Source organism: Pocillopora damicornis, chromosome 2 (genome assembly GCF_964200805.1).
Source record: "Pocillopora damicornis chromosome 2, jaPocDami1.2, whole genome shotgun sequence".
NCBI classification, from domain to species: Eukaryota; Metazoa; Cnidaria; class Anthozoa; order Scleractinia; family Pocilloporidae; genus Pocillopora; species Pocillopora damicornis.
The window spans coordinates 18,269,618-18,297,117 of NC_142671.1; the positions used below are offsets into that span (position 1 = coordinate 18,269,618).

Below are 27,500 nucleotides of genomic sequence, written 5' to 3' on the forward strand. Positions count from 1 at the left end.
ACAATACCTTTCGTCCTTCTGCAGTCCAAATCGGGATCATTTCTGTGACACTAGTTACGTACTCTTCGTCAACTAGCAGAGAACAGTTCATCTTCCAGTATCCGGAACCTTTTAGTTCGGTTTCTAGTTCTTCAATATCCAGAGTAATCGCATCATGATCTGTTCTGATGGCGGGAATTATACCAGTTGATTTTACGAGGTTATTTAAATTATTTGAAATTAACCAATAGTCTAAACGGCAAAAGATTTTGGGCGAGTTTTGGCTCTACGTATAACTTTTTGTGTTTGGGTTTTTAATTCTCCATATTTCTACTAAATCAAGCTCATTTTGTAAACAATCAATGCATTCCACAACCGATTTCCGTTGATTTAGATTGCCTCCTTTTTCGTCATAAGCTGGATTGAGAGGGCAGTTAAAATCGCCTCCCATAATTACCTTTTCCTCAGTGTCGAGATTTTCCTTTTGCAATATGACAAGTAGATTTTTTACAAATTCTATTTGATCTTTGTCTTTGTTTGGAGCATAAACATTTATTAAAACATACCTTGAATCTTTTATATCAGCTTTTAAAATTATATATCGTCCCATGGGGTCTAGGATTGTATGCTGTACTTTACAATCAAGACCATTTTTTATCAAAATTGTCACTCCACGTGAATTAGAGCCACCGTGACAGGCGATAAGCTCTCCGCCCCATTCATTCTTCCATCGAACAATTGTTTCAAGAGTAGAATGAGTTTCTTGTAGGAAGGTTATGTCTGCATTGCGCTTTCGGGACCAAGTAAAAATTGTTCTTTTTTTTTAAAATTGCTAATGCCCTTCACATTAAGCGAAATCAGCTTAAAATACATCATACTTCCGCGAAGTAAGTCTGGGACCACAGAAGCTATCAATCAGCAGAACAAAAGCCACTAACAGACAATATTAATAAATGCAAATTACAAATGTAGGATATAAACAATTTAAAAGCGACAAGCGATTCGCTGTTGCTCGACCTAAATATATAATACAGATAAACCTGAAGGGAAAAAGTAAAGGAGAAAAACGAAAGGAGAAAAAGACAATGATACAAGTACTAATAATAATATAATAATAATAATAATAATAACTAAAGTTGCTAAACACACAATATGAAAGTAAGTAAACAAAATAGGTTTGACGAGCGATCGAACAAGCATAATAATGGTGTATTTGCCTCCTGAAACCGGTCATATAATTTAATAAATAACTGATAATGATTAAATGATGAATTTGGTACAAACCCTCTTGAATACCTGTTAATCTTCAGGAAATATTGATAAGCTATTAACCGTTAGATTCAATATATCTAGGTCTGTTCGTATTTTCTTGCACCAAAGGCTGGTGAGATATTAAAGGATATGAAGCAGTCAGTCAAAGTATAAACATCAGGTAGCCGGCTCATCCAATTCCCAGATTTCGCTGATTCTAACTGGTCTGGAATCCTCGGTTTTCCGGACAAACATTTTTTCCATCTACAGTCCAAACCCGGAAGATCTTGTTCGCTTTCTTCATTTTCCTTGCCTTGGCCAGGACTTCTTGTCTATACTGTGTAAGGTTCTCGTTGACAAAGATCCTTCCATTCGCATAACCTTGTGCAATTCCAATGATCTCTGTAATATTCGTTTCTTTCAAATGGAATCTGCCTGTAGAATTCTCGTCTCTTCTTATATGAAGTGAAACGAACTATTATGGGTTGTATGGCTTGCGACTTTCGGAACAATCGATGTACAATGTCGATATCTTGGGTTGTTACATCTACCGACATCTTTAGGCCTATTTTCATAACAATGTCCTGCGGGTTTTCACCTTCGTATTCCGGAACGCCGTGAATTTCGACGTTAAATTTACGCGTGTATTGCTCTAGAGCATCGTGCTCATATTCGAGGGCCTGCGCTCTCCTTCCTAGCTCATTTAGTTCACTTTGTAAAGCACAGTTTGATTGAACTAGTTTCCCATTTTGCGTCTTGAGTGCATCTACTTCTGTAGCATAAAATTGCATCGAGGTCTTCAAACTTTCAACGTCTTTTCTTAGTTCCTGATTGTCACTTAAAATCTTCGTAACGTCAGCTTGTATCTTAATTAGAACTTGCCAGATTTGGCTTATGCTGGGTTTTTCTTCCACCGCCGCCATGATTGCTGGGGTGTTAGAGCTCATGGCGTTGCTTTCTGTTGAAGCAGGTCTCTTCGCTGCGGGAGAGCGTTCTTCGCTGGAAGACGCACTCCTTACTTCACTTCTATTTCTTCGTCGATTGCCCTTCTTATTTGACATCATATGATCTATTTTCTTGCATTTTTGTCGGCTTTTAGGAGGCGAAAGGGCGCACTAGAAAGAACCACGTCTGTACGCCATGACATTCTCGTCCCCTATTCAAAGCACAAATGGTAACATATAATTGTAAGGTTTATTATCCCTGATCATCATCAGCGGGCGGGGGGGCTGGGGGGGCTGCAGCCCCCCCTGTCGGAAAAAAATTAGTATTATTCGGGCAAAACTGATGTACCGTTCGGGCAAAGACTCAGTAAAAAATATTTTATTATTTAATATCTTGATTTATCTGTTTTCATCCCGCAACTCGCCTAATCTTCTAACTGATCTCTGAACTACTTCACGGAATGGCTGTCATTACTCTGAGTTAGAACATTGAGTTCTGCCAAGGGACTGGGAGTGATAATCAAGACCGCGCTGGGACTGGAACTGCGTATGAGTTGACGGCCATGCTAATTTATGTCAGCTCTCAAGTGCATGTGCGTGTAATCTGGTGGGTTGAAGTATGTCTTTGTCGAAGTCTCGTAAAAGATCATATCGATACCGTGTGAAATGCGAAGAATGCGAGAAAGAAATCGACTCCTACTATGTAGAAGCTCATTCCCAATTTGTTCCCAGCGGCCGAAAAGTGAAATGTCTGCCAGTGGTAGAATCGTCACAGCTGAAATTAAGTGGTATCTCTAAAAGCAGTGCAGCAGTCGAATCTCCAGGTCAGACACAGGAGGCACCGCTTGTTGGATGTAGTCCAGAGAGTGAACAACGTACTATTTCATCAACATACGAATCTGTTGCAAATATCCAGCCAGATCCTGAATCAATCGACCAAGATTCACTTAAGCCTGATGCGTCAATTAGAGACGTCCAGGAACCTAGCGAGCCCAGTAACCCGATAGATAAAGGCATTCAATCAGATCTCGGAGGGATTGCTGAACTAGAGCCAGAGTCCTCTACATCACCTACGTTGACGACAATGGTACTGAAACAAACTGTTTTACCCGAATATCCGGGCACCAAGTTCAGCAGTGAGTCTTTCACTAGACGATTCCAGCCTGACTGGTGTAAAAAGTATCCATGGCTTAGTTATGATGTCGAAAAAGACTTTTGTGTATGTTTTGCTCGCATAGAGTTTGGAAAGGATGCATCTTTTGTTTTCAAGAATTGGAAGAAGCCATCAAAGTTAACAAAACACAGCCAAAGTGAGAATCATGTAAGTTGCATGACTAAGTAACTGCAGTTCAAAGCAATGGAAAGAGAGAATAGCAGTGTTCTGCAGCAACTAAGCAATGCACATAAAGAGCAGGTCAAATTTAAGAGGAAATGTTTAGAAACGATAATCGAGTGCTTGATTTTCACTGCTATGCAAAATATTACTGTTAGAGGCCATGAAGAAAATCGAAACGATATCTGGGAAGTGTCAGATATAAACAGAGGAAACTTTCTCGAATTACTCCATTTACGATGCAAAGACTTGCCATGGCTGCGGTCAAAACTCCAGGCGCAGCTCCAGTTGCATGCTCAGTGGACATCACCCACCATCCAAAATGAGCTACTTGCAATAGTGTCAGACCTTGTGCTTGAGAGAATCACGGCAGAAGTAGGGAAGAGTGATTACTTTGGAATCATCATGGATGAAACTTCAGACATCAGTAGAACCGAAGAGGTATCCTTGTGCCTCAGGTACGTTATCAATGGTGAAACAAAAGAAAATTTCTTTGGTTTCTTTGCCGCTGCTTCTACGGAGGGGGAAGTTCTGTACGAGCTCGCAAAAACAGCCATAAATAAGATGGATTTAAGGTTGGAAAACATTATTGCCGTATGCTTTGATGGCGCTGCGAACATGAGTGGGATTCGCAAGGGCATTGCTACGCGTATGAAGGAATGTTCACCTCTCGGAATATATGTAAATTGTTATGGTCATATTTTAAATTTGGCTATTCAGGACACCATGACTGAAATTGAAACTCTCCGTAATGCCCTCGGTACTATCCAGAGTCTTTAAAATTTCTTAGACGGGAGTACCAAGCGCCATGCGTTATTCAAGGACATTAAAATTTATGAAGAGGATGTTGCGCTTAAATTAAAATCTTTGAGTACCAGTAGATGGTCCTGTCGCTGGGCGGCGGTGAGGGCCGTGCTAGAGCAAGTGCCGAGGATAATGGAAGCCCTGGTCACTTTATCAAAGGATCGCGATCCCAAGACCTACAACGAAAGTAATTCGCTTCTCCACTCAATTTGTGACTCTGAGTTTGTTTATGGCTTAATGGTTTTGAAGCTCATCTTATACAACACTGATAATTTGAGTAGATATCTACAGGGAGAACACATGGATGTCATCACCACCAGGAACACTGCTGATGCTGTCGTTAAGACACTGAACAATTGTCGCAATGAAGAGAGCTTCACCCAGATGTGGTCACATGCTGATGTTATGGCGCAAAAAATCAGAATAAGAATCGAGGGTACGAAATTTACCTTCAGAGAAGCCAAGATGCCTCGAACCAGACCATCACGCCGACTTCAGGGCCTCACTGTCGAGACACCTGCTGCAGCGAACGACAACTCACAACAGACGGCAAAAGACTACTTTCGTATCACAGTTTATTACACAAGTATTGACAAAGTCGTCAGTGAACTTCAATCAAGGTTTGAGGGCAATGACCAAGAGGTTTTGTGCGCATTGGGCGAAATCGTATTCAGCCATTCTCCAAGCATCAACAACATCCAAACTGTATCAAATTTCTATGGCGTGGATGGTGAAATGCTATCAAGTGAGAAGTCAATCTTTGAAAACTACGACTGCGGGGACCCATGCCAGAGAAAAAACGCAGCTGTGATGGTAAAGACCATGCATCAAAATGGTCTCCATGACATTTTACCCGTTCTATATAAAGTTGCCTCCATCCTGGCCACAATTCCTACAACCTCGTGTTCTGCTGAAAGGTCTTTCAGCGCCCTTCGCCGCATCAAGACATTTTTAAGATCCACAATGGGACAAGACAGACTTACCAGTATCGCCGTTGTTAACATTGAAAGAAAGTATGCGAACAAGACAATGCAGAATGATATGCAAAGGATTATTGACATAATTGGGCGTCGAAGTAATCGTTCTTCATACTTCTTTTAGAGCTCAAATGGTTACGCTTTATCTCTCACTTCTTGGTTTGGTATTGTAGAAATGTTGATCTCGATTTACCGAAATTACTTGCACTATTTTTAACGCCCGTGCTCTCAAGGTATGGCGAAGAAAACTTGACATCATGAAAGAATCATCTTGTGCATCTGTAACCATCAAGTTTCATTCGGGCAAACTATGTTCAGCCCCTCCCCCCCAACAAAATTTTTCCTGTACGCCGATGCTGATCATGATTGAAATGTTGACCGAAAGAAACGTTCAAAAGGCCGTGGACATTTTAGCAGTTTGTCACACATCGTGTATTCTTTGTTCAGCCCATGGGCAAGCATGATTTTATTAAGAGGATAAATTCGCGTTGTTCAGGGGCATTAGTTCGAGGTCAAAGAGGAGATGGACGCCATATTTACTATTTTGGTGGTGTGGTGTAATCGCCGACTACACCGCTCAAAACAATTCGGATTAAAACGTCATGGTACAGAAACTAATGGCAAAGGAGAGACGTAAAGCCAGAGTCGTTCCCTTTTTGAAAGAAAAATTCGAATCAATCAAAATCTTGGCTGAAAATAAGAAGACCTCAGAAAGGCAGTAAGCTGTCGCATAGTTAACTATCCCGCACATGCAATCTTTCCTTGGAGAACATTAACCAGGGAAGCAAAACACAATGTCTGCGCGTAAGTTAGCTATTTCCTCGGGCTTTGCGCCTATACTTTTTGCGACGTAGTTATCAGTGGGCTCTTTTTTGTTGAGCCGTTAAGCGTACATTTTCAGCGGTTTCAAATTGAAAATGTCAATCTGACATGCGCGAACTAAATTTCCATTGGGGGCGTTTTGAAATAGCTATGCTATGCTATCCCCTGGATAGGGAGGGGGATCCGTCTCGGGATGTTTGGCAGGGATTATCCACCCAGACCCTATTTCAGATAAAAAAAGTGCTATTTCAATAATTAGTTTTGTACCTGGCCTCTAATATCCCCACCAGACAAATTTTGCTCGGTTTGAGAATCCTTTACGCTATGTTGTAGAAGAATTTGAAAAGGCTTGTATCAATGCCGAAGTTAAGAAGTTACGAAAATCACCCAAAGAAAACAAAAGAAAAATATCTTTTTCATACTTGTGATTCACTTTGATTCATGTTGAAAAATCAGCTACGTTTATACCCTTGCGTGGTTTTTCTTGAAAACATAGTTACCTAATTTTAAACCAAAATGGTAAAAGTGTATACCGACCTGTCTTTGTACCAGAACGGCTTAAAACCCCTATATTTGGGGGCACCATATACCTCTATAACTTATTTATTACCAGTACTCCTTCTCAACTATTACGCAGATTAAGTGTTAATGTCGTAAAGTCAAACCATCGTTGATAAAGACAAATTATTTTTTCCACAAGTTAGCAAATTTCGAAACGGTCACAATTAGCTTCCAACAATTAGCCTACATTAACTTAGTAATTAAGTATTATCAGCTGACTTGATCGCGTAAATTGTCCACTGTAAAGAGTTTAAACGCTTTTGAACTCTTCAAGGCGGCTAATTTACGTTATCAACTCAATTGATAATACTAAACCACCCTATCATACTCTCCCACCGACGCAGCACCACAGTTGCTTTAGAAACTTACCCCCTTTATGCATTAGTTTAGGATAGACTCGCCTTTCTACAACAAATCGATTAATAAACAAGCTAACTGCATCCAATGTCCACAAGTACAGAATGCGACCATCTTATCAACTACTTTGTTTCACTGTTTCCATAACATTTAAATCTAACATCCAAATAACTTTTGTTCAAAGGTCCATAAGGCTAATATCACGAAAATCAATCGAGTGACCAACAGAGAAATTTTTCCTCACAATATCAAGTAGCTTGCGTTGCTGGTGATCTACGGTTTTTCTCTCCGCCCCCAAAACCGCACACCACCAGCAACGCTGGCTAAATATTAAGACAATATCCAACCCAGAAGTAATGGGAATAAACAAAAATATCAATTAGGGGATATTAAGTTGCTTCATTACCAAATTCTCCAAATAGACATCATAAAAATTGTATAGCAGAAAGAAAGGAGAATAACTAATGAGATCTTGGAGTTCAAGGGTTTTAGATTTTCAGTTGAAGAATTTTGCGACCAAGCTACAGCCAGCCAAGTCCTCAATCGTAATACTATATCTTAGCGGTACGTTTACCTGCACAAAAGTCCATGTATCTTTTTTGTCCACCCATTTATTCAATCATCTGTACGTTAATCACGGCTTTATTCCTCAATCCATCCGTCCGTTCTGCCGTCCTTAAGCAAGTCTATCCCATCGTCTCTCCATCAGTCTATCTGTCTTTATTTCGCGTGTCTGTCTGCCTGTCTGTCTTTCTGATTGGTCTTTTCTTCCCTTCAGTAGCTTGAGATCTTCCGTCGGCAGGCTGACCGATTTGTTTTTGGTGGTGACTAAGCGACTACTTCATTCGCCGTACAGGCGTAGAAAAACCTCATCCTCATGAAAGCCTATAGTTTCCTTCGAAATGTCGGAGCAAATATCGGTGCACCATTGTACATCACGTTCGGGTTCGTTCAGCTTAGTTTTGTCATCTCGTCGAATGCGCAGGAAAGACAAGGAATGGGCTAAGCAACGAAATACCCGCCGGATAAGAAGGAGTTCAGGAATTTGAAAACTGGTACCTCTTTTAGGAGTACATCTGATTGTAATGGAAGCTCCTTTGAATACACTCTTGCAGTACTTTTGTTCGCTAGGTGAGGTGTTGTGTTGTGTGGAATGTGATATTTTTAACAAGAGAAGTTGAAAGAAAAACATCCAAGCCCTAAACAGTCTTTCAGTGTTTTATTTCTACATATCAGAAATCAACTAAGTAGGGGACATCGAAGATTAATGCATCGAGAATGAATGCCTTAAAAATCCTAATTACTTTTGGCCTAGAATTCAAACTGTTGGATTAGAACACAATTGACAATTGTGTTATTAAAAATGGACCAAACAGTTTCGGTCGAGGCTAGAAGTTTTTCTCTAGGTGAGGTGTTGTGTTGTGTTGAATGAGATATTTTTAACAAGAGAAGTTGAAAGAAAAACATCCAAGCCCTTAACAGTCTTGCAGTGTTTTATTTCTACATATCAGAAATCAACTAAGTAGCAATGTGCACATCGAAGATTAATGCATCGAGAATGAATGCCTTAAAAATCCTAATTACTTTTGGCCTAGAATTCAAACTGTTGGATTAGAACACAATTGACAATTGTGTTATTAAAAATGGACCGAACAGTTCCGGTCGAGGCTAGAAGTTTTTCTCTAGGTGAGGTGTTGTGTTGTGTGGAATGTGATATTTTTAACAAGGTTGAAAGAATAACATATAAGCCCTTAACAGTCTTGCAGTCTTGCCAAACAGTTCGGTCAAGGCTAGAAGTTTTTCTCTAGGTGAGGTGTTGTGTTGTGTGGAATGTGATATTTTTAACAAGAAAAGTTGAAAGGAAAACATCTAAGCCCTTCAGCAGCGCTTAATTTCTGGATACCAGGAATCAACTAAGTAGTAATGTACACATCGAAGATTTATGCATCGAGAATGAATGCCTTTAAAATTCTAATTACTTTTGGCTCAGTATTCAAACGGTTGAATTAGCACACAATTGACAATTGTGTTATTAAAAATGGACCAAACAGTTTCGGTCGAGGCTAGAAGTTTTTCTCTAGGTGAGGTGTTGTGTTGTGTGGAATGTGATATTTTTAACAAGAAAAGTTGAAAGGAAAACATCTAAGCCCTGCAACAGTGCTTTATATCTACATATCAGAAATCAACTAAGTAGTAACGTGCACATTGAGAATTACGTTTTCTATTATTGCACTTTCGTTAAACCATGGGAATATATTTCAATCCAAATGGGAGTTAAGAAACTTTTGGTTAGTAATTATTATTAAAAATCCCATGGCAAATGCTAGAATAAGTGATTAAATGCTCCGGTTTGAAAATACACCATCAATTATTAGACATGCTCCTGGCACAAATAGATATGCTTGAAAAACTTGCAAACTTCGATGGCTAAAACCTTGAACAAAATCTCCCGTCGAGGGCTCTAAGCAAGGACAAACGCAAACACGGCCAGCGATGACAATTATCGTACAACAAGCCTTTTACAACGGTCGAGGACCAACTACTCAAAAGGTAAAAATAAATGTGTGGTCTTGCAGCACATAACAAACCAAGGCTAACATAAGACTCGCATAAGGATTGCAAAATAATTTAACAGGGCTAAACAATTCTCAAACACTAAGCCAGAACATTCCTAATTTTAGTAGTTGCCGAACACTTCTAAATTTAGTAGTTCATACGATTGACGAGGTGAAAATGAAAAAAACTAAATTTCCCTATTATCAAAAGACATCTAAGAGGAAAGAAAGAAAATCATCATGTTCACGCCGAACTCTGTCAAAATCAAGCTGTTCATCAAAATCCATATTTATATTTGCTTACGTTGATGGATGTACGGTCGCAATTTTCGATTTAACAGGAATATTTTCGGTATGTAGACCTGGCGTTTGACCTCTCGTATCGAACTCAATATTAACTCCAGGGCGAAATATCAGTAGATGGGTGGACCCACCATAGTGAAACATGCCGAGCTGGTCACCTTTCTTCACTTTATCCTTTTCTTCAATCGTGATTTCGTTGGAGGACACCTCTGACATACCGAGCGATACGAAGCACATCAAGCCAATGTCGGGATTATCAGCTTGAATGTAGATAATGCCTCTGGCGGCTACTTGGGCTAGGTATCCTTGTGACATGCATATGTTGGCCGATGCGGGGCTATCCTGAATGTCGTGGGTTGCAGAATAATAAGAACCATCCACGAGTTCTATCTTGTAAATGGTGCCCGACACAGGACTGTGCCATCGGTGATAACTGGTGGCACTTAGGTACGCTTGATAGACGGTTCCACCATGAAATTGCTTGGCAAGGTCACTCATGTTCAGGATGAAGTCCAATGAGTACCGTTGGTGCTTTGCCCAGAAGAAGTCCCTGTTTTTCACGGCTGTAGAGATCTGGTATGGCGCTGACTCACAGGCATTCGCAACAATGGAATCGTCTTCCGGAGATGCTACTGGACGAATGCCATCACGAAACTCTCTGGTGAAGAAGTCATCCCATGATGTAAAACCATAATGTTTTTCATTAGGCTTGCATTTGAACTCTTGGACGAAGTTTGGCATTGCTTGCATTGCGTCTTCACCAAACCAACCATGACGAGGATCATCAGTCAACACGTGACAAGAAGCAGAACTGGAAAGAAACTTTCCCCAGTAGTTGAGAATACTTTTGAACAACCTGCATGTTGACTTTGTCGTTGAGGAAAGCAGAAAATCCAGCAGTCGTAGCCATCGGCCAGTTCAGGATTACATTGATAGGGAGACCAACAAAACTGGTTTTGTTGTACTCTGGAGCTGTTGTCATGATGTAGTCGATTAAAATAATCATCAGTTGCCAACAAGGGATCCTTGTTCTTTTCGAACTGTCTGGATTCTTGTACTGTTGCCAGAACATCTGATGGAAGAACATATTGATCTCGGGATCGGAGATGATAGCTTTCAATAATTCTTGAACAGGTGGATGGAGACCGAGGTCTTCTTCTGTACCGTGAGCAACTATCGGCGTAGTTTCACCATCAGCTGTTTCTTCATCTTCAGCCGGTGGATGAAGAGCCATCAATAACGCTAACTTATCTTTGTATTTAATTTGGACCTCTGCGATGAAGTTGGCTAACCATTTGTCAGGAAATTTGAGGTCAGAAGGAATCCATTGACCAACACGGTAAGGTCTGAAGCTCATGATTATGTTGCATGTAGTTCGCGGCTTGTTTTGCTCGTAAATGATATACTCCTGTAGAGTGTGTCTGCTTTTAACTGCAATACAGATTTCATCGCGCAAACGCAAACGACGCTAAAATACGTGTGCGTGCAACTGTTGCTTGAGAAACGTTTGTCTGGAAATTTTTCCTGCCTAATAAAGAAGAAAAGTGTTCTGTCTAGATGAGAGAAACTAATTGTATCTTCCTGCCTGATAAAGGATAAAAGCACTTTGTCCGGATGACAGGCCTCTTTTATACCGTGACCATCAACAGGTTGTTAGAGAAACACGAACTAATTAATTCGTAGCAAAACGCAATTTAAATGAGATTTCTATCAAAATCTTAGAATGAGTAAACTTATTCCAATTCTTTAAACTGTAACGTTAATGACGCTTGTTTAACTGACTCCTGTTTTACCACATTAACTTTGATTGAGAATCAGATCGGGGAAATATGGAAATATTCTTTTCAAACATTCCTGCTAACAGAATCACAGTCTAAACAACGCCTTCACACGAAGGAAAAAAGCTTAGTTCTTAATACACCTGATGAGGTTATTTTCATTCCTAGCATCTTAAATCAATGCCAGTTTAGACAAGTGTAAGATATTATATGCGTGTATGTTAGTATATCAAGGCCTTTTTGCTTCTGCAGACCCAATAGTTCAAACAACACGTCAATTTTGCGTAGACTGGACGAACTGATCGAAATTCGAAGGTATCCTCCGAGCAGTTAATTAGTAAAAAATATTTCTTAGCGAAGTCAGGAATCAAACTTACCTTACAATCGGCATGGAGACCTGCATGTATTTAGATAAAAGTAACAAAAAGAGTAGAACAATACTCGATGGCGGTTCGAGACCATTATGTAAAAAATGTTCTCAAACACGCTATCTATTATACTACTAACCACAAAATGGTAATTATTTGATGATGTAAACATAATAAAACAATACTTGCATATCCATGACAAAAGAACTCTCGGAAACAATTTCCACGGATTTACTTTATCAGAGAAACACGAACTTGATGACTGATCAGTTCTCGTAAACTTCTCTCTCACATTACGCTAAAATGTGTGTGCCTGATAAAGGATAAAAGCTTTTTGTCTAGACGACAGGAATTAATTGTATCTTCCTGCTTGATAAAGGATAAAAGTGCTTTGTCCAGATGACTCGTAAACTTCTTTCTCACAAGTGTTTTTTGAGTTTTAGAAATGATTTAGCAAAACTTAAGGAGACGATTAAAAACAAAATTTGGAATGCATGTGCGTGGAACTGCGCTTGAGAAGCCTTTTTCTGGAAATTTTTCTTGTCTCATACAGTATAAAAGCGCTTTGTCCAGATGACAGGCCTCTTTGAAACTATCAACGTTAACGGGTTGTTAAGGATTGGCAGCCGTTGGCAATATGCCGGAGTGTGAAAGGCATTATCCTATGTCCCGCGTGAACTAAACAAAGTAAAACATTTTGGAGACCTTTACATGCAGATTTTCTTATCGAAGTATACAGGAATAATGGAATAACTGCGTTTTGCTTCCTTTCCGACTGAGGGGTCATTTTATCTTGAGCTTTAGATTACAATGAACTGAAATGATTCCCCGTAATAGACGCTCTTTGTTGTCTACTTGAATATCATTGTGGGATTTGGCTTAAGACAAATTATCCCGTGGAAGAAAATTTTGGCTTTTAATAGTCCTCCAGTAGTTCGTAGATCATAACATAAATATCAACCTGATTTAAAGATCACATTCAAAATATGTTGATAGAGTAAGATACAATTAATTCGTAGCCAAACGCAATTTAAATGAGAGTTCTATCAAATCTTAGAACGAGTAAACTTATTCCAATTCTTGAAACTCTGACGTTCATTGCGCTTGTTTAACTGACTCCTGTTTTACCACATTGACTTTGATTGAGAATCAGAGCGGTGAAATATCGAAATATTCTATTCAACATTCCTGCTAACAACATCACATTCCAAACAACCCTTCACACGAAGAAAAAAAGCTTAATTCTTAGTGCACCTGATAAGGTTATTTCCATTCCAAGCGTCGTCAATCAATGTCAGTTAGAAAAGTATAAGATATTACATGCGCGTACGTTAGTATCTCAGAGCCTTTTTGTTTCTGCAAACCCAACAGTTCAAATATCACGTATACACTGCGTAGACATTAACATGCAGCGCTTTTTCTTAATAGGATTGCTTATGTGGAAAAGCGTTTTGGTGACAACTGATCCAGCCTAAGCGTGTAACTGTACCCTTCCCTCCCCTCCCCCCTCCAAGGTAAAACGGAGGCGAGGTAACGTCTACCCAAACCTGACGCTAATCGTTTTCCGTGACGTCACTCTTTTGCAAGAAAATGTGTGATGACTTTTTATTAGTTAACCTCTCTTGCCGCCCGTTAAAACTCTCGCTGAAGACCAGGTGCACTGTCCTAATATACTTGGGCCAAGAGGATTATCCGCCTTCAACCTTCGGTCTTTTTGCGAACGGTGCTGCGAATTTATCAAGACCGTGTCCGGCTGCCAGACGTTTAGTCACTTAAATTAAAAGTAGTTGTTTCTTGTAGCGATTCTGTCGACTGAGAAAAGAGCCGCTCTTTCCTCACGCTTGCAGCATAACTATCTCTTAAAGAAATAAGAGCCTTGAGACTACGGCAAATGATCCAACTTTTTTCGTTGACCGTGGCACTGTTTACAAATGCAGGCAGAAACCGCGTGGGTTTCGTAGACGCGATGCCAATCGAACATCGTCCTCATCTTAATCTATACCAAAAATCACTCATAATCTTTTTCTATATCCTTAAAGCAAAACATTTATTTGAAATCGGACGCTGAATTAAAAATGTAAACTTACCCGAAAAATGGAAAATAAATTCGCTTCAGTGTTGTTGTTTTTCTCGACAACCTTCACGCTGACACGTCCACTTCGCCAAAAAATAATATTAAGTGGCATTATTTTGCATAAATTAGGATGAAGTCACGGAAGACGTTAGGTGTCAGGTTTGCGTAGACGAGTGATAAGTACTAAAACATAGAACGACCTAAAACCACCTAAAACCCCCTAAAACCACCTACAACCACCTACACCATCTACAACCACCTCAAAAACATCTACAGCCACTCGCAAACTATCTAAAACCATCTAATACAAGGCGTAAATGTCTAAAATAAGGCGAAAGATAACACGTCACGTACATGAAATACGAGAATCGAACGAAACCTCCACCTCCCCCTGAAATCTTACTCTTTATTTACTCTCCCTGGTCCCATGTGTATAACCAACCATCTCAAGAAATGAAATGCGAGAGCATGCCAATCATATTTTTTTTGACTACCTCAGTAGTAAAAGACCTAAAGAATTTTACAAGCAGACGTTTTGGCTCACGTTTCATTTGATTACGTAATGGTCCAAGATAGTGTTTTCTCTATTTATAATCTCAGCACTGGAAAGGTAATTGGAGCAAAACGTGAGTCATTATTGCGTAAGTGGCACCACTCGTACAACTGCATGCTGTATGAATGCCAGCACAATGGCGTTCGTGCCAGAGGAAGATCCCGAAGGCACGCACATTGATCATTCTTACTCATACTTTTTCTAGACGTGAGCCAAAACGTCTGCTGGTACCCAGGGTTGAAAAAGCCAGGTCAAGTCAGTCTTGACTACGAGTTTGTTATTTCACTTTATTATTTTTTGTAACTTGATAGTCCATTTTGTAAAGTTTTTTAAGTCTTTTGCTACCGAGGGAATATAAAATAATTAGCGTACTATCGCATTTCATTTCGTGAGATGGTTGATTATACACATTATACGCATGGGACCAGGGAGAGTAAGATTTCAGGGGGAGGTGGAGGTTTCGTTCGATTCTCGTATTTCGTGTACGTGACATGTTGTCTTCTCGCCTTATTTTAGACATTTATGCCTTGTTTTAGATGGTTTTAGATATTTATAGTTTGCGAGTGGCTGTACATATTTTTGAGGTGGTTGTAGGTGACTGTTGAAATTTTTGAGGTGGTTGTAGATGGTTGTAGGTGGGTTTAAGTGGTTTTAGATGGCTTTGGGTGGTTTTAGGTGGTTTTAGGTGGTTTTAGGACAAGCGAATAAATACAGGAATGGCCCCGACCTGTGGTTGGATGATAAAAATAGTAAAAGTTAATAACTTATATCTTAACTCCTTGCACGTGAGTATGGTTAACCGCGTGTCTCGAAGCGGAACAATGAAATATCAATGTGAAAACGCCGATGACTCAAACAAGAAATGGCTACTTACATAATGAAGAGAAGGCAGAGTCTAGCTTGTTCAGCGAGGTCGTTCAGCGATATTCCGGCGATGAAAAAGTCATCCGCTGACAAGCTCCGCTGATAAAACTCATTTAGTCAGTTTAGGCGGACGACCAGACTGGAGCCATTCGTGTATCTCACCGCAGACAGGTATTTAAAGGCTAGTGGTTTTAGGTGGTCGTTCCATGTTTTAGTACTTACGCTTACGGTAGACTAGTGGCGGATGCATGCTCATGGAAGACGCACTTGCGTCGAAAATTTGAGTAAAATCGGTCAAATTTTGCCTGTGTTCGACGAAAACACGTTGCTATAGTGGAGTCTAAGAAGCACACCCTATGAAATCAACTGAAAACTTTGATTTCAATTTGGAAAAGGCTCGAATTTTTTCTAGCCAAGCAAGAGTCACAAGAGAAGACTTGAAACCTTACTGAACAACTGATAGAGGTAAGTGTTCTAATCCGAATTGTTTGAGACTCCATTTGAGGCGCTTTTAATATGTCAAGATCGGGCGTTATGCGACTCCATTTTGAATCTCGGAGGTACTGAATTTCAAGCGAAACAGCCTGCAAACGACTGGAAAGGTTTAGTTTTGATTTCAAAGAGTGCGGTTATACTTTTATTCGTCTAAATTAGAACTTGAGCAAATTAATAACACTAAATTTACACACATGGTACTCGTTCTTAGTCAACGAACCGATACATTGCTAGTGAAAAGGAAAGAGTTTTACTCGTTCCCTTCTCGTTTTCAATTTCTTTCTTTAGGTTTGGGAGCTTTCCCTGCTAGTTCCGGACTCGTGGCAATGTGGTGGTCAACAAGGATTTGACTCAATCTCGTGTCCTTTTTCTTCACATGGTCAAAATGCTGGGACTGGGTATTGAATTCAGAGTGTATTCCTTCAATCCCTTGTTCACCATAGAATCCGAGGCCCATGTGCCATTGTCGAAGAAAAGGGCAAACATTTTTTAGCATATGCAGCTTTGGTGTGATCGTCATGTCTGGGAATTTTTCCTTAAGGAATTGAAGAAAATTTGTGATGTCTTCTTCTGCGAGAAAACAAGAAAAGGTGAACTTAAGACATGATCTTATTACCGTATTCATGTTTTCTACGAAAGTCTGGTTTTTTCTTTCGCTTACCTATCTTATCAATGTTGCTATCATTGAGATAGTCTGCACTGTCATAGACAAAGTGGCAAGCAGCAAATAACTTGAAAACTTGTTCGAGTTTCACGCTAATTTCTCTTGCTTGAGAAAGGAAGGAAGGACACAGCTCCACTGTTTTTGTCACCACAGCGCTGCATAGTTTAATGATGTCTCCCCACCCCAAAAAAAAAAAAAAAACGCAACAATTTGCAACATTTTCTGTGTTGGTTTTTTAGAGTTTGGATGCCTCAGGTGAGCAATCTGGAGGGCCATTTTAAATGACCCACCACCAGCATCTCCTCCAAGTTTTTTGTGCACTTCATTTTCTGGGATTGCATTGTTCCATGTCAGCCTTTCATTCATAAAATGATAACCAATGCTAATAAGACTATAATTCACAGCAAAAGTCAACATTTAACTTTGTTTAATTTCAATCATTTATTTAGTGATTGCATTTACTTTTTTTAAGTATTTCTTTGTTATCATACTTTTCATTTTCAACCAGATGAAGATTATGAATTGGTTCAGGTCTGTAACATAACCAAACTCTGCTTCCCTGACCTCTGGATGGCAACCTGGTTTTTTGAATTCAAATGGGATCATTTCACAAACCAAGTTGGCAGGGTCAGTGATGGACTGAACTTGCTTTTGTTGGCTTATTTTACGCTCTGAGGATAGTCCCCACTGATCAAACCATCTGTAGAGACATAATAGTTATCATAATTTTCTAAATAGATCGAGGGTATTCAGGCAGTTAGCAAATTTGGATACAAACTCAAAACAGTTACTGTTACTGATATCTAATGTCTTTGGAAAATCTTTGGGGTTTTTAATGATTTTTAGTTCATGTTTTTCTTACCTCCTAAGCTTTCTAACCTTGTACCATGTTTTGCTAAGGTTTGCTTTCATTACTAGGATGTCACCTCTTGGAATGGTGATTTTAAATTCCTTTCCGAAGGCCTCCTTCAGTAGTGCCTCCCTCTCCAGTCTACCCATTGTATACAGTTCATCTTTCAACTGGTTATCAGCTGCACCACCACTCATAGCTGTCCTGGTCTCTGCTACTACCTTTGATCTATGTCTAGCAGTTTTCATTGTTAGCTCGTCAGTTGTTTTCCTTGCCTTGGTCCTTTTCACTAATTCTAAGGGCTGAAAATGGATTATCTTATCTTTTGTTTTGAAAATGAATGTCTTTATTTTCAACTTAAAAAAATATTTTACCTGGCCACCTGTTTTAAGGAGAACTAGTTGCCCCATTCTGAAACTGTGAAAGGAACTGTCTAATGATGAACAATCCAACTTACCCCTCTAGGGATACATAAGCTTCCTTTGGGCTGGTTAGTAGTTGATCAACTGTCAGTTGTTCTCTGCAGGTTGTATTTGTATCAGTGGTGGTTGTAGGTTCTACTTGTAGTGATGGTACATTTACCTGTGCTGGTCCCTCTTCCTCTGCTGCAGGTATGGGTTTCACTAAGGTAAGGGGGAATGGTGTCACTGGAACTGATCTTTGTGAAGGGGTGAAGATGTGTGTGGGTGCTGTTGTAGGGCTTTGAATGCAACATTCTTGATGCCGAGGTAGTTGGTGAAGTTTTACTGTGTGTTTACAGGTAGGACATCGAAAAGCTAACTCTGTAAGTATGGTGCGAAGAACAAAAGGGCTGGCTCAATGAACTCATTAGGAGTTACAATGACAGTTCAGCATACCGGGCAAAGGGATCCACACATTTGAAAAGAAAATGACAAACAACTAACACAAAATATGTGTGGAGTTCGGCATTTAGTCTGGACTGGTTGATCAAGTACCTCTTTGCAAATTGGGCACATATACTCACGCTTAATGTTTTCAACAAACTCTTCTGGGTAAAGAGGTTCTGATCCTCTAAAGCTTTGTAGATTCTTTACCTCCTCAGAGAATGAGAGTGAGGCTGGGTCAGGTTGGAAGCTTAAAGTGCCAGACATTCCTTCCACCATTTCCACTTGTTCCTTGGGTCCAGCTGAGTCCTCTCTGGGTTTAGGTTTAGTCTTCTTCTTCCTACCAGGTTTCTGTTAATCTTTAAAGAAACTGCAGATCTTACAGTTTCAGTGCGTTTGTGTGGAGGCCACGCATTGATTGCAAGGCGTGTGCCTCCTCTTAAAGCAAGCTTGTAACACTTGTGGCAGATCTTGGGAGGGCACATGTGAAGGTCATCTTTACGAACTTTGACACCAAAGGCTGTGAAAATAATCTCCGTCCTATTAGCGCAAAGAAAACTGTTCTCATACTTGTCTTTTGCCTTCTTCAATCGCTCTCCACAAATTCGGCACTAAACCACCCTGTCATACTCTCCCACCGACGCAGAACCACAGTTTCTTTACAAACTTACCCCCTTTATGCATTAACTTTGGACAGACTCGCTTTTCTACAACAAATCGATTAATAAACAAGTTAACTGCATCCAATGTCCACAAGTATAGAATGCGACCATCTTATCAACTATTTTGTTCCACTGTTTCCAAAACATTTAAATCTGACATCCAAATAACTTTTGTTCAAAGGTTCATGAAGCTAATGTCACGAAAATCAATCGAAAGGGACATGTTGGTTATAAAGCCTTAAAACTGAGAGAAAACAACGCTTTTAATCCTTTAACTCCCGTGAGTGACCAGGGGAGAACATCTCCCTACTATATCTATACAATATCATGCAGACAGGTAGTGAGAATAAGGAAGAATTTAAAATATGGGATTACTAATTGATCCAATACCAAAGTCTCCAAACTAACATAATGAGAATCATTTGGCAGACAGTAAAGAGAATTACTTATGAGATCTTGGGAGTTAAAGGGTTAAACTCACATGAGAAAGAAGGGGCGGGGAAAGTAATACGCTCGCAAAGCACATAATAATTCAACTTATGGCGCGTAAATGGTAGCTGCACCATCACCCTCCCCTCCCCCCCTGGATGGCGATGGTATCTTTCTTTAAGCTCCCAGAACATTTTAAAGCACATTAAAGTCGTGTTCTCTTTAGCTCGTGGATATTGCTGGCGGTCTGCGGTTTTTCTATCCGCCTCCAAAACCGCAGACCACCAGCAATGCAGGCTAAATATTAAGACAATATCAACCCTAGAAGTGATGGGAATAAACAAAAATATCAATTAGGGGATATTTAGTCGTTCCATTACCAAAGTCTCCAAATAGATCTTGGAGTTCAAGGGTTTTAGATTTTCAGTTGAAGAATTATGCGACCAAGCTACACCAGCTAAGTACTCAATCGTAATACTATATCTTAGCGGTACGGTTACGTGCACAAAATTCCATGTATCTTTTTTGTCCACCCATTTATTCAATCATCTGTATGTTAATCCACCCATCCACGGCTTCATCCCTCAATCCATCCGTCCATTCTGCCGTCCTTAAGCCAGTCTATCCCTTCGCCTCTCCATCAGTCCCTCTGTCTTTATTTCGCGTGTCTGTCTGTCTGTCTTTCCGGTTGATCTTTCCTTCCCTTCAGTGGCTTGACATCTTCCGTTGGCTGGCTGTTTTTTTTTCGATGGTGACTAAGCGACTACTTCAGTCTCCTTACAGGCGTAGGAAAACCTTATCCCCATGTAAGCCTATAGATTCCTTCGAAACAAATATTGGTGCACTATTGTTAATCAAGTTCAGGTACGTTATGGTTACTCAGGTTCTCATCTTGTCGAATGCGCAGAAAAGACAAGGATTGGGCTAAGCAACGACAATAGCTGCCAGATAAAGGTGTGACGATAATGTTTTACCCCCAAAACTGAAAAACTGAATCTTCGCGGACGGCGCAATAACAACTGGGGGAAATAACTCTGTAGAGACGACTTGGCAGCGAGAACGGAAACTCGTCACGATTTCCTGGTACACGGCGATCTACTTCGAGCGAGCTTATACGGACATCAAGGATAAGACAATCTTTGGTTCCACAGTACTTTTATTCTAGGTCAGGCCAACAAGCGACATGACCTCTAGCATACTCTAGTTTGTAATCATCAAAGCTGTACAAGGTACATGCTTAAGAAGTAACTAGTATGAAGTGCTATTGTTACACAAATCGCAATATTTGAATAAGGACACAAAGGAGCGGAAAAAGTCTCTTTGAAGTTAAACAAAAACTACTTAAATATTCCATCTGTTTCTACGACGGAAAGAACCACAAAATCAAAAAGACAGATGCAATAAACTCTAGGCCATTAAAGTAGGAAGCCTAGGTGCGAGTTTTACAGCTCTGATATAGAAAACAATACCCATCTTAATTGCAGTAGCGCAGCTCAGGAGATAAAAAACGGAAAATCAATTAAAAGTTTCTGCTTATCTATGCAAGATTGGTTTGGAAACCATCGCATGAAAAGAAATTAAATTTACGCGTATTAACTCAGCTGCTATCTACCATGAAAACCAATGTTTCCAGAAAGACCATTAACACTTATATTTACCTAAAAAAAACCACGTAATAAATGACAAAAGTGAGGAGGAAAAGTGTGAAGCAGGTGCATATGATGAAAGCGAGTAACAACAAAAATCTATTCAAAAGCTACTGTGGTTTTTATGCATTTTTTTGATTTATTAAAATGAAAGAACTTGAAATGGTTAAATGTGAAAGTTTACGAATAAATATGTTTCGAATAACACACACGGGAAAAGTCAGTAAATTTTCCCGTAACAAAGGGGAGTTCAGGGATTTGAAAACTACTCTTCAAGGAGTACAGGTGATTGTAATGCAAGCTCTTGGAAGACAGTTCTCTAGGTTCGTTATTGAGGTAAACATATAACATCAATCGAAGAAGTACCTAAAACTCATATTTCAAACTGGAAAATCGGAAGTAAGACTTCCGTCCGGTGCCGGCTTGGAAGCAGAAAGTTCGGGTTTGACTTTCCAACTATCGGCAAAGAAATATTTATAGCCATGGCTATACAAATTGGCTAAAGTGCGAAACATAATAGCTCTGGCAAGAAACCTGGTGCCCTGAGCTGGGATAGTTATCAGTTTCAACATGGCGATCATCGCAGGTATCGAAGATTTTTGTACCCAATTCAAAATGTTCGCGGTTTATTCGTTGTTACTCGTCGTATGTTCTAATAAGTCTATAAGAAATCAGTGAATTGATACTGATCTTCGCGTTTACTCAACATGGTTGTCATCCAAAAGTGATAGAGGCGAAATTTTGGGCATAAAGTTAACAAGACAGTTGAAATGAAACGTTCGATTTAGGTATGTTTTTCAACTTTTCCCGCCGGGTCGTCTTGATTTACCACTTAATCAGTCTCCAACCGCCACTTTGTGCTTTCGACGACGCTTTTGATTTTTTTAAATTATGTTAAGTCTCTCCAAAAATATTTTATTTCAGTTGGTTGCACATATCAGGATTTAGCGCCGTCTTATCTGCTAATGTCATCCTTTCAAAAATGTGACAAATTTTCTCTGTTTGAAGTACTGGAATTTCTTCTTATTCGAAGGCTACATATTGCGATAGTCAGTCTTAAAATATTTGTTTACTACCGTATCCCCTAGGGATTATGCTCGATGCAAAATCAGATTACTAAAACTGTTCGAATTGAATGCGGTTCTCTTTAAAGATACTGAGCCCATGATGATGACTTATTAATTTAATTTGGCAGAATTTGTTAGGTTTGATTAACTACAGCGCAATGTTGAAGTAATCTAGAAATATCTTAGAAAAATAAAGCTTAAATTCCCGGCTTAGGCCCAAAGAAGGTTTCTCTGTAAAATAGAAATATATATATATATATATATATATATATATATATATATATATTTATTACACCCATTTTGAAATCACTGGTGGTTCCTGTAATCTGATTGGCTCTAATTGGTGCAATTTATTCACGAATCGCACCATTTTTTGCTTTAAATCGCATCATTTTTCCAGCCAATGAGGAGGCTACACTGAAACCAAAACAACCAATCGGATTTCAAGGCTTGTTTAGAGTAACCAAAGTAGTTGCAGGAAAATGAAAGACAAAGAGTAACATGTGGCAAATTTTGCAACCTTTGTTTCCAAAACTCGTGTTTTTTCCCCCTAAAAAAATGGATGAATTTAATTTCAAACTAGCTCAGCACCGCATCAATAAAATATTTGAACTGACCAAGTCCTGTACTTGGGTGATTTCAAAATGGATATAATAAAGTGGTAATTGAACCTTGTGTCGTGCAATTTTGATCTGAAATCATACTTGTGATTTCAAATCGAACTCTCGCTGTGCGCTCGTTCGATTTTGAAACCACACGTATGATATCAACCCAAATTGCACTCCATTCAGTACAATTACCATTATATATATATATATATATATATATATATATATAACTAACTGCAGACAGTACTGTTTCGGCCTTCTGGGCCTCATCAGTGCAGTGCTGATGCTAGGATGGAGGTCAGGCAGTATAGCCACCCCAAGTGATCTCACACATGTGGGATCACTTAAGCCATGCCAGAGTGCTCAAACTAGAAAAACTAGTGAGCATGCATAATGCTAGCAGCAATGACTCATCCTAGTAGAGTGCTCAATTTGGACATGAAAGCAAAGCTTTATATGCCAAAGAGCTATATCTAACTGCAGACAGTACTTTTTTTTTTTTTTTTTAATATAAAAGCCTGGAGACCAGGCAGTTTTATTTCGTCAATGATATCTATTTACAATTCTAATTGATTAAAGTATTCGAATTAAATTATGAGTTATTTAGGTAATTACAGGTCTCAATTAACTAATGATATTTTCTCTTACAGGCGGCACGAACAGCGCACGGGCTATAACAGCCCGGAGTAAGCGCCCACCTGTAAGAGGTAACAAAGTTCTATTTAAAAGTTTTCTATTTACTATTTACAAAGAGATATTTCAGACCATGTGGGGCGCAAACAGCGCGCGGGCCTGTAGCCCGGAGTAAGCACCCCTCATGGGCGAGATTTAACAAGTTTTATTATATGCAAAGGTTCAGGGGGGAGCAAGAGAGGGGAAGAAGATGGGCTTACCAGCGTCGACCGAACAAAGTACGTTTTTAAAAGACCAAAAATTCCTTAAGGTATCAGTGTCGTTACTAAGAATTCTGAGTTGGACATCTTTCTTAATTAAGTCTATAATCGCGTTGGAGCTCAAAAGAGAACCTTCGAAGGTAGCTTTATTTCTGGCAAGCCAACACCAATATATGATGGTTGCCTTGAGAAAGTTAGATAAGGATATAGCGGTGGTAGATTGGTCTAGGGAAAAAGGGTAGTAGATAGATGTAGGGGAGATAGAGAAGGGGGAGTCGAGTAGAGCACGGAAAAGGGGGGAGAAGTGGTCCCAGACTTTCACAACTCTGGGACATCCCAAGAAGCAGTGTTCAATAGTTTCCGTTTTTCCGCAGATCGCGCATTTGTCATTATTGATGTATCCCCAAGACTTAAGGAGATATCTTACGCGGATCATTCTATGGATCAATAGCCAAATTAGATCGTTCTTCTTGTTTTCAATTAGCTTTAGGCGAGACTTGCGCCACACCCAGGCCCAACGATTGATGGGGCGGTCCATAGCAGACGTCCAAAAACCGGAGCACCGGGGTGCAACGCAGACGGGGTCAAGCAACAAAAGATATAAATTCTTACCGGTAAGTAAATCAGGTAAGGCACCAGTTTTCTGATGCAAGGTACGGAAATTATCTAGACAAAGGCGGTAGTAATTGGAAGGAAGGAAGGAAGGAAGAGGGAGCAGAATTGGTGGGAAAAGAAAAACGGGGATCTAGAATAGTTAGCTTATGTCCTAAAAAATATCGAGCTAGGTAATGCCATTTGGATGTGCCAAAGTCATCTCTTAAACTGGAAAAAACAGAAAGGCGCAGGCTAGCGCACTTAGCTTTAAAATTAACGACGTTGAGGCCCCCGGATGATGGGGGCGCACAACAGCGATCGCGACTAACATTTTCCATTTTTCCTCTCCAGATAAAAGGCCAAATGATCGACTTAAAGCTATCGTGCACCCAACGGGGTGGGGGGATGACTTTAGCAACGTGCCATAAACGGCTTGCGCCTAAAGTATTTACAATTAAGGTCCTACCGATAAAAGACAGGTCTCTTTGTTTCCAAAGATTTAGAACCGAACTTAGTTTGTCTAATTTGGCCCGCCAATTGTCGTCGTCGACATTGACGAGGCCGTTTGAGAAGTAAACACCAAGCACTCTCATTTTAGTGACCCATTTGAGGCCATAGGGAGATTCAATTCTAGTTCGCCATTTTCCTAACCACATTGCTTCTGATTTGGACGTGTTCAGTTTAGCGCCAGATCCTTGTTCAAATTTTGATACGACTCGGAGAAGTGAAGAAAGAGATCTTTCGGATTTTAAGATGCAAGTAGCATCGTCAGCGTACTGGGATATTTTATATTGAAGGCCCCCTGCTCCGGGGAGCAGGAAACCTTCAATATCTTTACAATTACGGATTTGCGTTGATAATACTTCTGAAACTAGCACATAAAGGAGAGGAGATAATGGGCATCCCTGTCTCACCCCTCTTCTTAAGTGGACAGGGGGGGACAGGGAGCCATTAACAATGATTCTAGAGAAGGCTTTAGAATAAAATAGTTCGACCCACCCACAAAAGGAGGGGCCGAAACCAAATTTACGCAATACTCTCATCATGAATTCGTGGTCAACTCGGTCAAAAGCTTTTTCTTGATCTAAGGAAATGAGAATACCCGGTTCATTAGTTTTGTCAATCATGTCGAGGGCATCACGAAGTAAGGCCAAATTTGAGAAGATAGTGCGGCCGACCACGCCGCACGTTTGGTCTGAATGCACGATGGAGTTCATGACTTTTTTCAATCGTTCAGTGATGATTTTAGATGCTAACTTGTAGTCAGTGTTTAACAAGGAAATTGGGCGCCAATTTTTTGCGAGGCGTCGATCATCTTTTTTGTGGATGAGTCGTAGGAGGCCCTCGTACTGGCTATCCGCGAGGGAGCCAGCAAGAAAGGCCTCGTTCAAAACAGAAAGGAGAGATTCGCTCAAATCGTTCCAAAAACACGAGTAAAATTCTGTTGGGAGACCATCAGAACCGGGTGACTTGCCGGTCTGAAGGCCTTCCAATGCAGTAAGTAATTCTTTATTAGAAAAAGGGCCTTCACATAGATTGCGCTCATAATCAGTCAGTGAAAATTCGAGGCCGTCAATTATTTCAGTTTGAATTCGCATATCAAGAGGATCTTGGGTGAATAAATTCTTGTAGAAATTGGTTAAAATTCTTTCAAGATCATTTTGAGAATTTCTGAGAACACCGTTCTCGTCAAAAAAAGATTCAAAACTATTCATGTCAGCTCGTTTTTTCTCCAGACGGAAGAAATAGCGTGTTGGTTTCTCACCTTCTTCGAACCATTGTGCTCGGGAGCGGACTTTAGCTCCTTCGGCTTCTTTCGAGATCAGAGAGGACAATTGGCTTTCCAAATCGCTAATTACACCTGGGTTATTTAAGCGATTAGAATGTAAAGCGTTTTTAGCATGGGTTAATTGCTTAGTAATTAGGATTCTTTTGGCATTTGCTGTTCTCTGTTTACGGATACAGTATGAAATACTTGTTTTGCGGATTTCAATTTTTAGAGCATCCCACCATTCGCGAAGGGAGGCGAATTCGGGGATTTTAAGCTTAAAGTTGTTAATCGATTCTGACATAATGTTTTTAAATTCTACATCTGAGAGTAAAGAGCTGTTGAACTTCCAAATTCCAGGACCGTGATTAGAAGGGTTAGTCGTTAGTTCAATTTTTACAAAGTCATGATCGGATAGGTCGTATACGCATGGAAGAATATTACATTTCGTTACTAGGGTTAAGCCTTTAGCGACGAGAAAGCGGTCAATTCTAGATGCCTGGGTATGGTCTTTATTAGACCAGGTGAAAGCTACTTTGCGCGGGTTGTTTTTGCGCCAAATGTCTGTAAGTGAGAAGTCAGCACAAAGGGATCGGAGAAGCTTTTGATCAGACAATAGGATGGCGGAACAATTTAATTTATCTAGGACATTGTCCACACAATTAAAGTCTCCCCCGATCACTAGGTCCCCTTGGGGGAGAAAGTAATTGTGCAGACAAGAGAAAAAACTTTTACGATCCGAAATAGTATTGGGAGAGTAAATGTTTACTAAATTTAGTTTAGAATTATAGTAGTCAATGAGTAAGCTCAATATTCTTCCTTCGGAATCGGTCAAAAAACGGATAATTTTGCCTGGAAAGTTTAGAGAAAAGAGGATGGCAACACCGGCAGACCTGCCAGTCCCGAAGGACCACAGACATTTGCCGCGCCAGAGTATTTCGAATTCCTCCGCTTGTTTTTTGCATGAGACATGTGTTTCTTGTAAAAGGATTATGTCACAGTTTGAATAATTTAATTCTTGAATAATTTTTCGACTTTTACTGGAGGACCCGAGTCCTCGCACATTTAGAGAAATTATTTTAAGCTTACTCATTGAATATAAATAAAAAATTAATATCTGTACCGCCTTCTCCTAAGTTTAACTCTCTCCCATCCATCATCATCAGTTTCGGAGCCAGAGTAGTCACGGCGGGAAGATCTATCGCGGTCATCGCGGCCGCGATAATAATCTCGATCGCTTCTATCTCTCTCTCTTCTACCGTCTCTCCGGTCATCTCTTCGTTCTTCTCGATCGTCCCTCCCTCGCTCGTCTCTTCGTTCTCTTGGTCGTTCTCTTCTACCTTCGTCGCGTTGTTGTTCTCGTTGTTTCTCTTGATCTTGTTGTTTCTGTTGTTCTTGCTGTTCCTGCTTTTCTAGTAATTTCTGTTGTTCTTCTTGTTGTCGCTGTTGTTCTCTC

General features: G+C 40.0%; 4 protein-coding genes and 2 pseudogenes across 12 annotated transcripts; 3 read left to right on the forward strand and 3 right to left on the reverse strand.

The window, feature by feature from the left end:
* Window positions 1-1,255: 1,255 nt before the first annotated feature.
* Window positions 1,256-2,417, reverse strand: LOC149050157 (uncharacterized; annotated as a pseudogene).
* Window positions 2,418-3,531: 1,114 nt separating this feature from the next.
* On the forward strand, window positions 3,532-4,287 carry LOC149050158 (zinc finger MYM-type protein 1-like). Its single transcript, XM_089192217.1, has one exon. It carries the CDS (start codon window positions 3,532-3,534, stop codon window positions 4,285-4,287), a length of 756 nt encoding a protein of 251 aa, XP_089048343.1.
* A 98-nt stretch (window positions 4,288-4,385) lies between these two features.
* On the forward strand, window positions 4,386-5,551 carry LOC149050159 (zinc finger MYM-type protein 1-like). Its single transcript, XM_089196095.1, has one exon. It carries the CDS (start codon window positions 4,444-4,446, stop codon window positions 5,410-5,412), a length of 969 nt encoding a protein of 322 aa, XP_089052221.1. The 5' UTR covers window positions 4,386-4,443; the 3' UTR covers window positions 5,413-5,551.
* Window positions 5,552-9,740: 4,189 nt separating this feature from the next.
* LOC149050160 (uncharacterized) lies at window positions 9,741-11,386 on the reverse strand (annotated as a pseudogene).
* Window positions 11,387-15,388: 4,002 nt separating this feature from the next.
* LOC149050161 (uncharacterized) lies at window positions 15,389-24,409 on the forward strand. Of its 9 annotated transcripts, XR_016183300.1 has the most exons (7): window positions 15,401-15,988; window positions 16,307-16,608; window positions 17,191-17,309; window positions 17,601-20,697; window positions 23,440-23,496; window positions 23,643-23,700; window positions 24,167-24,300. XR_016183300.1 is itself a non-coding variant. In XM_089195121.1 (6 exons), exons 3-6 carry the CDS (start codon window positions 17,279-17,281, stop codon window positions 24,327-24,329), a joined length of 309 nt encoding a protein of 102 aa, XP_089051247.1. In that variant the 5' UTR covers window positions 15,389-15,988; window positions 16,307-16,608; window positions 17,191-17,278; the 3' UTR covers window positions 24,330-24,409. The 9 variants fall into 9 exon arrangements, 4 of the variants coding, with proteins under 4 accessions (XP_089051247.1, XP_089051249.1, XP_089051248.1 ...); XM_089195121.1 differs by lacking the exon at window positions 17,601-20,697 and having other exon boundaries at window positions 15,389-15,988; window positions 24,167-24,409; XR_016183297.1 differs by having other exon boundaries at window positions 15,395-15,988; window positions 17,601-23,496.
* LOC113668330 (uncharacterized) lies at window positions 17,696-18,656 on the reverse strand. The gene is made up of 3 exons (XM_089195120.1): window positions 18,518-18,656; window positions 17,990-18,155; window positions 17,696-17,834 (listed from the first exon to the last, which is right to left on the reverse strand). Exons 1-3 carry the CDS (start codon window positions 18,654-18,656, stop codon window positions 17,828-17,830), a joined length of 312 nt encoding a protein of 103 aa, XP_089051246.1. The 3' UTR covers window positions 17,696-17,827.
* Window positions 24,410-27,500: the final 3,091 nt, after the last annotated feature.

Coding starts and splice junctions, on each gene's coding strand:
- LOC149050158 (XM_089192217.1), top strand. CDS start 3,532: ATGGAAAGAGAGAATAGCAGTGTTCTGCAGCAACTAAGCAATGCACAT.
- LOC149050159 (XM_089196095.1), top strand. CDS start 4,444: ATGGAAGCCCTGGTCACTTTATCAAAGGATCGCGATCCCAAGACCTAC.
- LOC149050161 (XM_089195121.1), top strand. CDS start 17,279: ATGGGATCATTTCACAAACCAAGTTGGCAGG. Junction 17,310..23,439: donor TCACAAACCAAGTTGGCAGG/GTCAGTGATGGA, acceptor TTTCTCTTACAG/GCGGCACGAACAGCGCACGG. Junction 23,497..23,642: donor TAAGCGCCCACCTGTAAGAG/GTAACAAAGTTC, acceptor TTATATGCAAAG/GTTCAGGGGGGAGCAAGAGA.
- LOC113668330 (XM_089195120.1), bottom strand. CDS start 18,656: ATGGTGGAAGGAATGTCTGGCACTTTAAGCTTCCAACCTGACCCAGCC. Junction 18,156..18,517: donor GTTTGTTGAAAACATTAAGC/GTGAGTATATGT, acceptor CCCTTACCTTAG/TGAAACCCATACCTGCAGCA.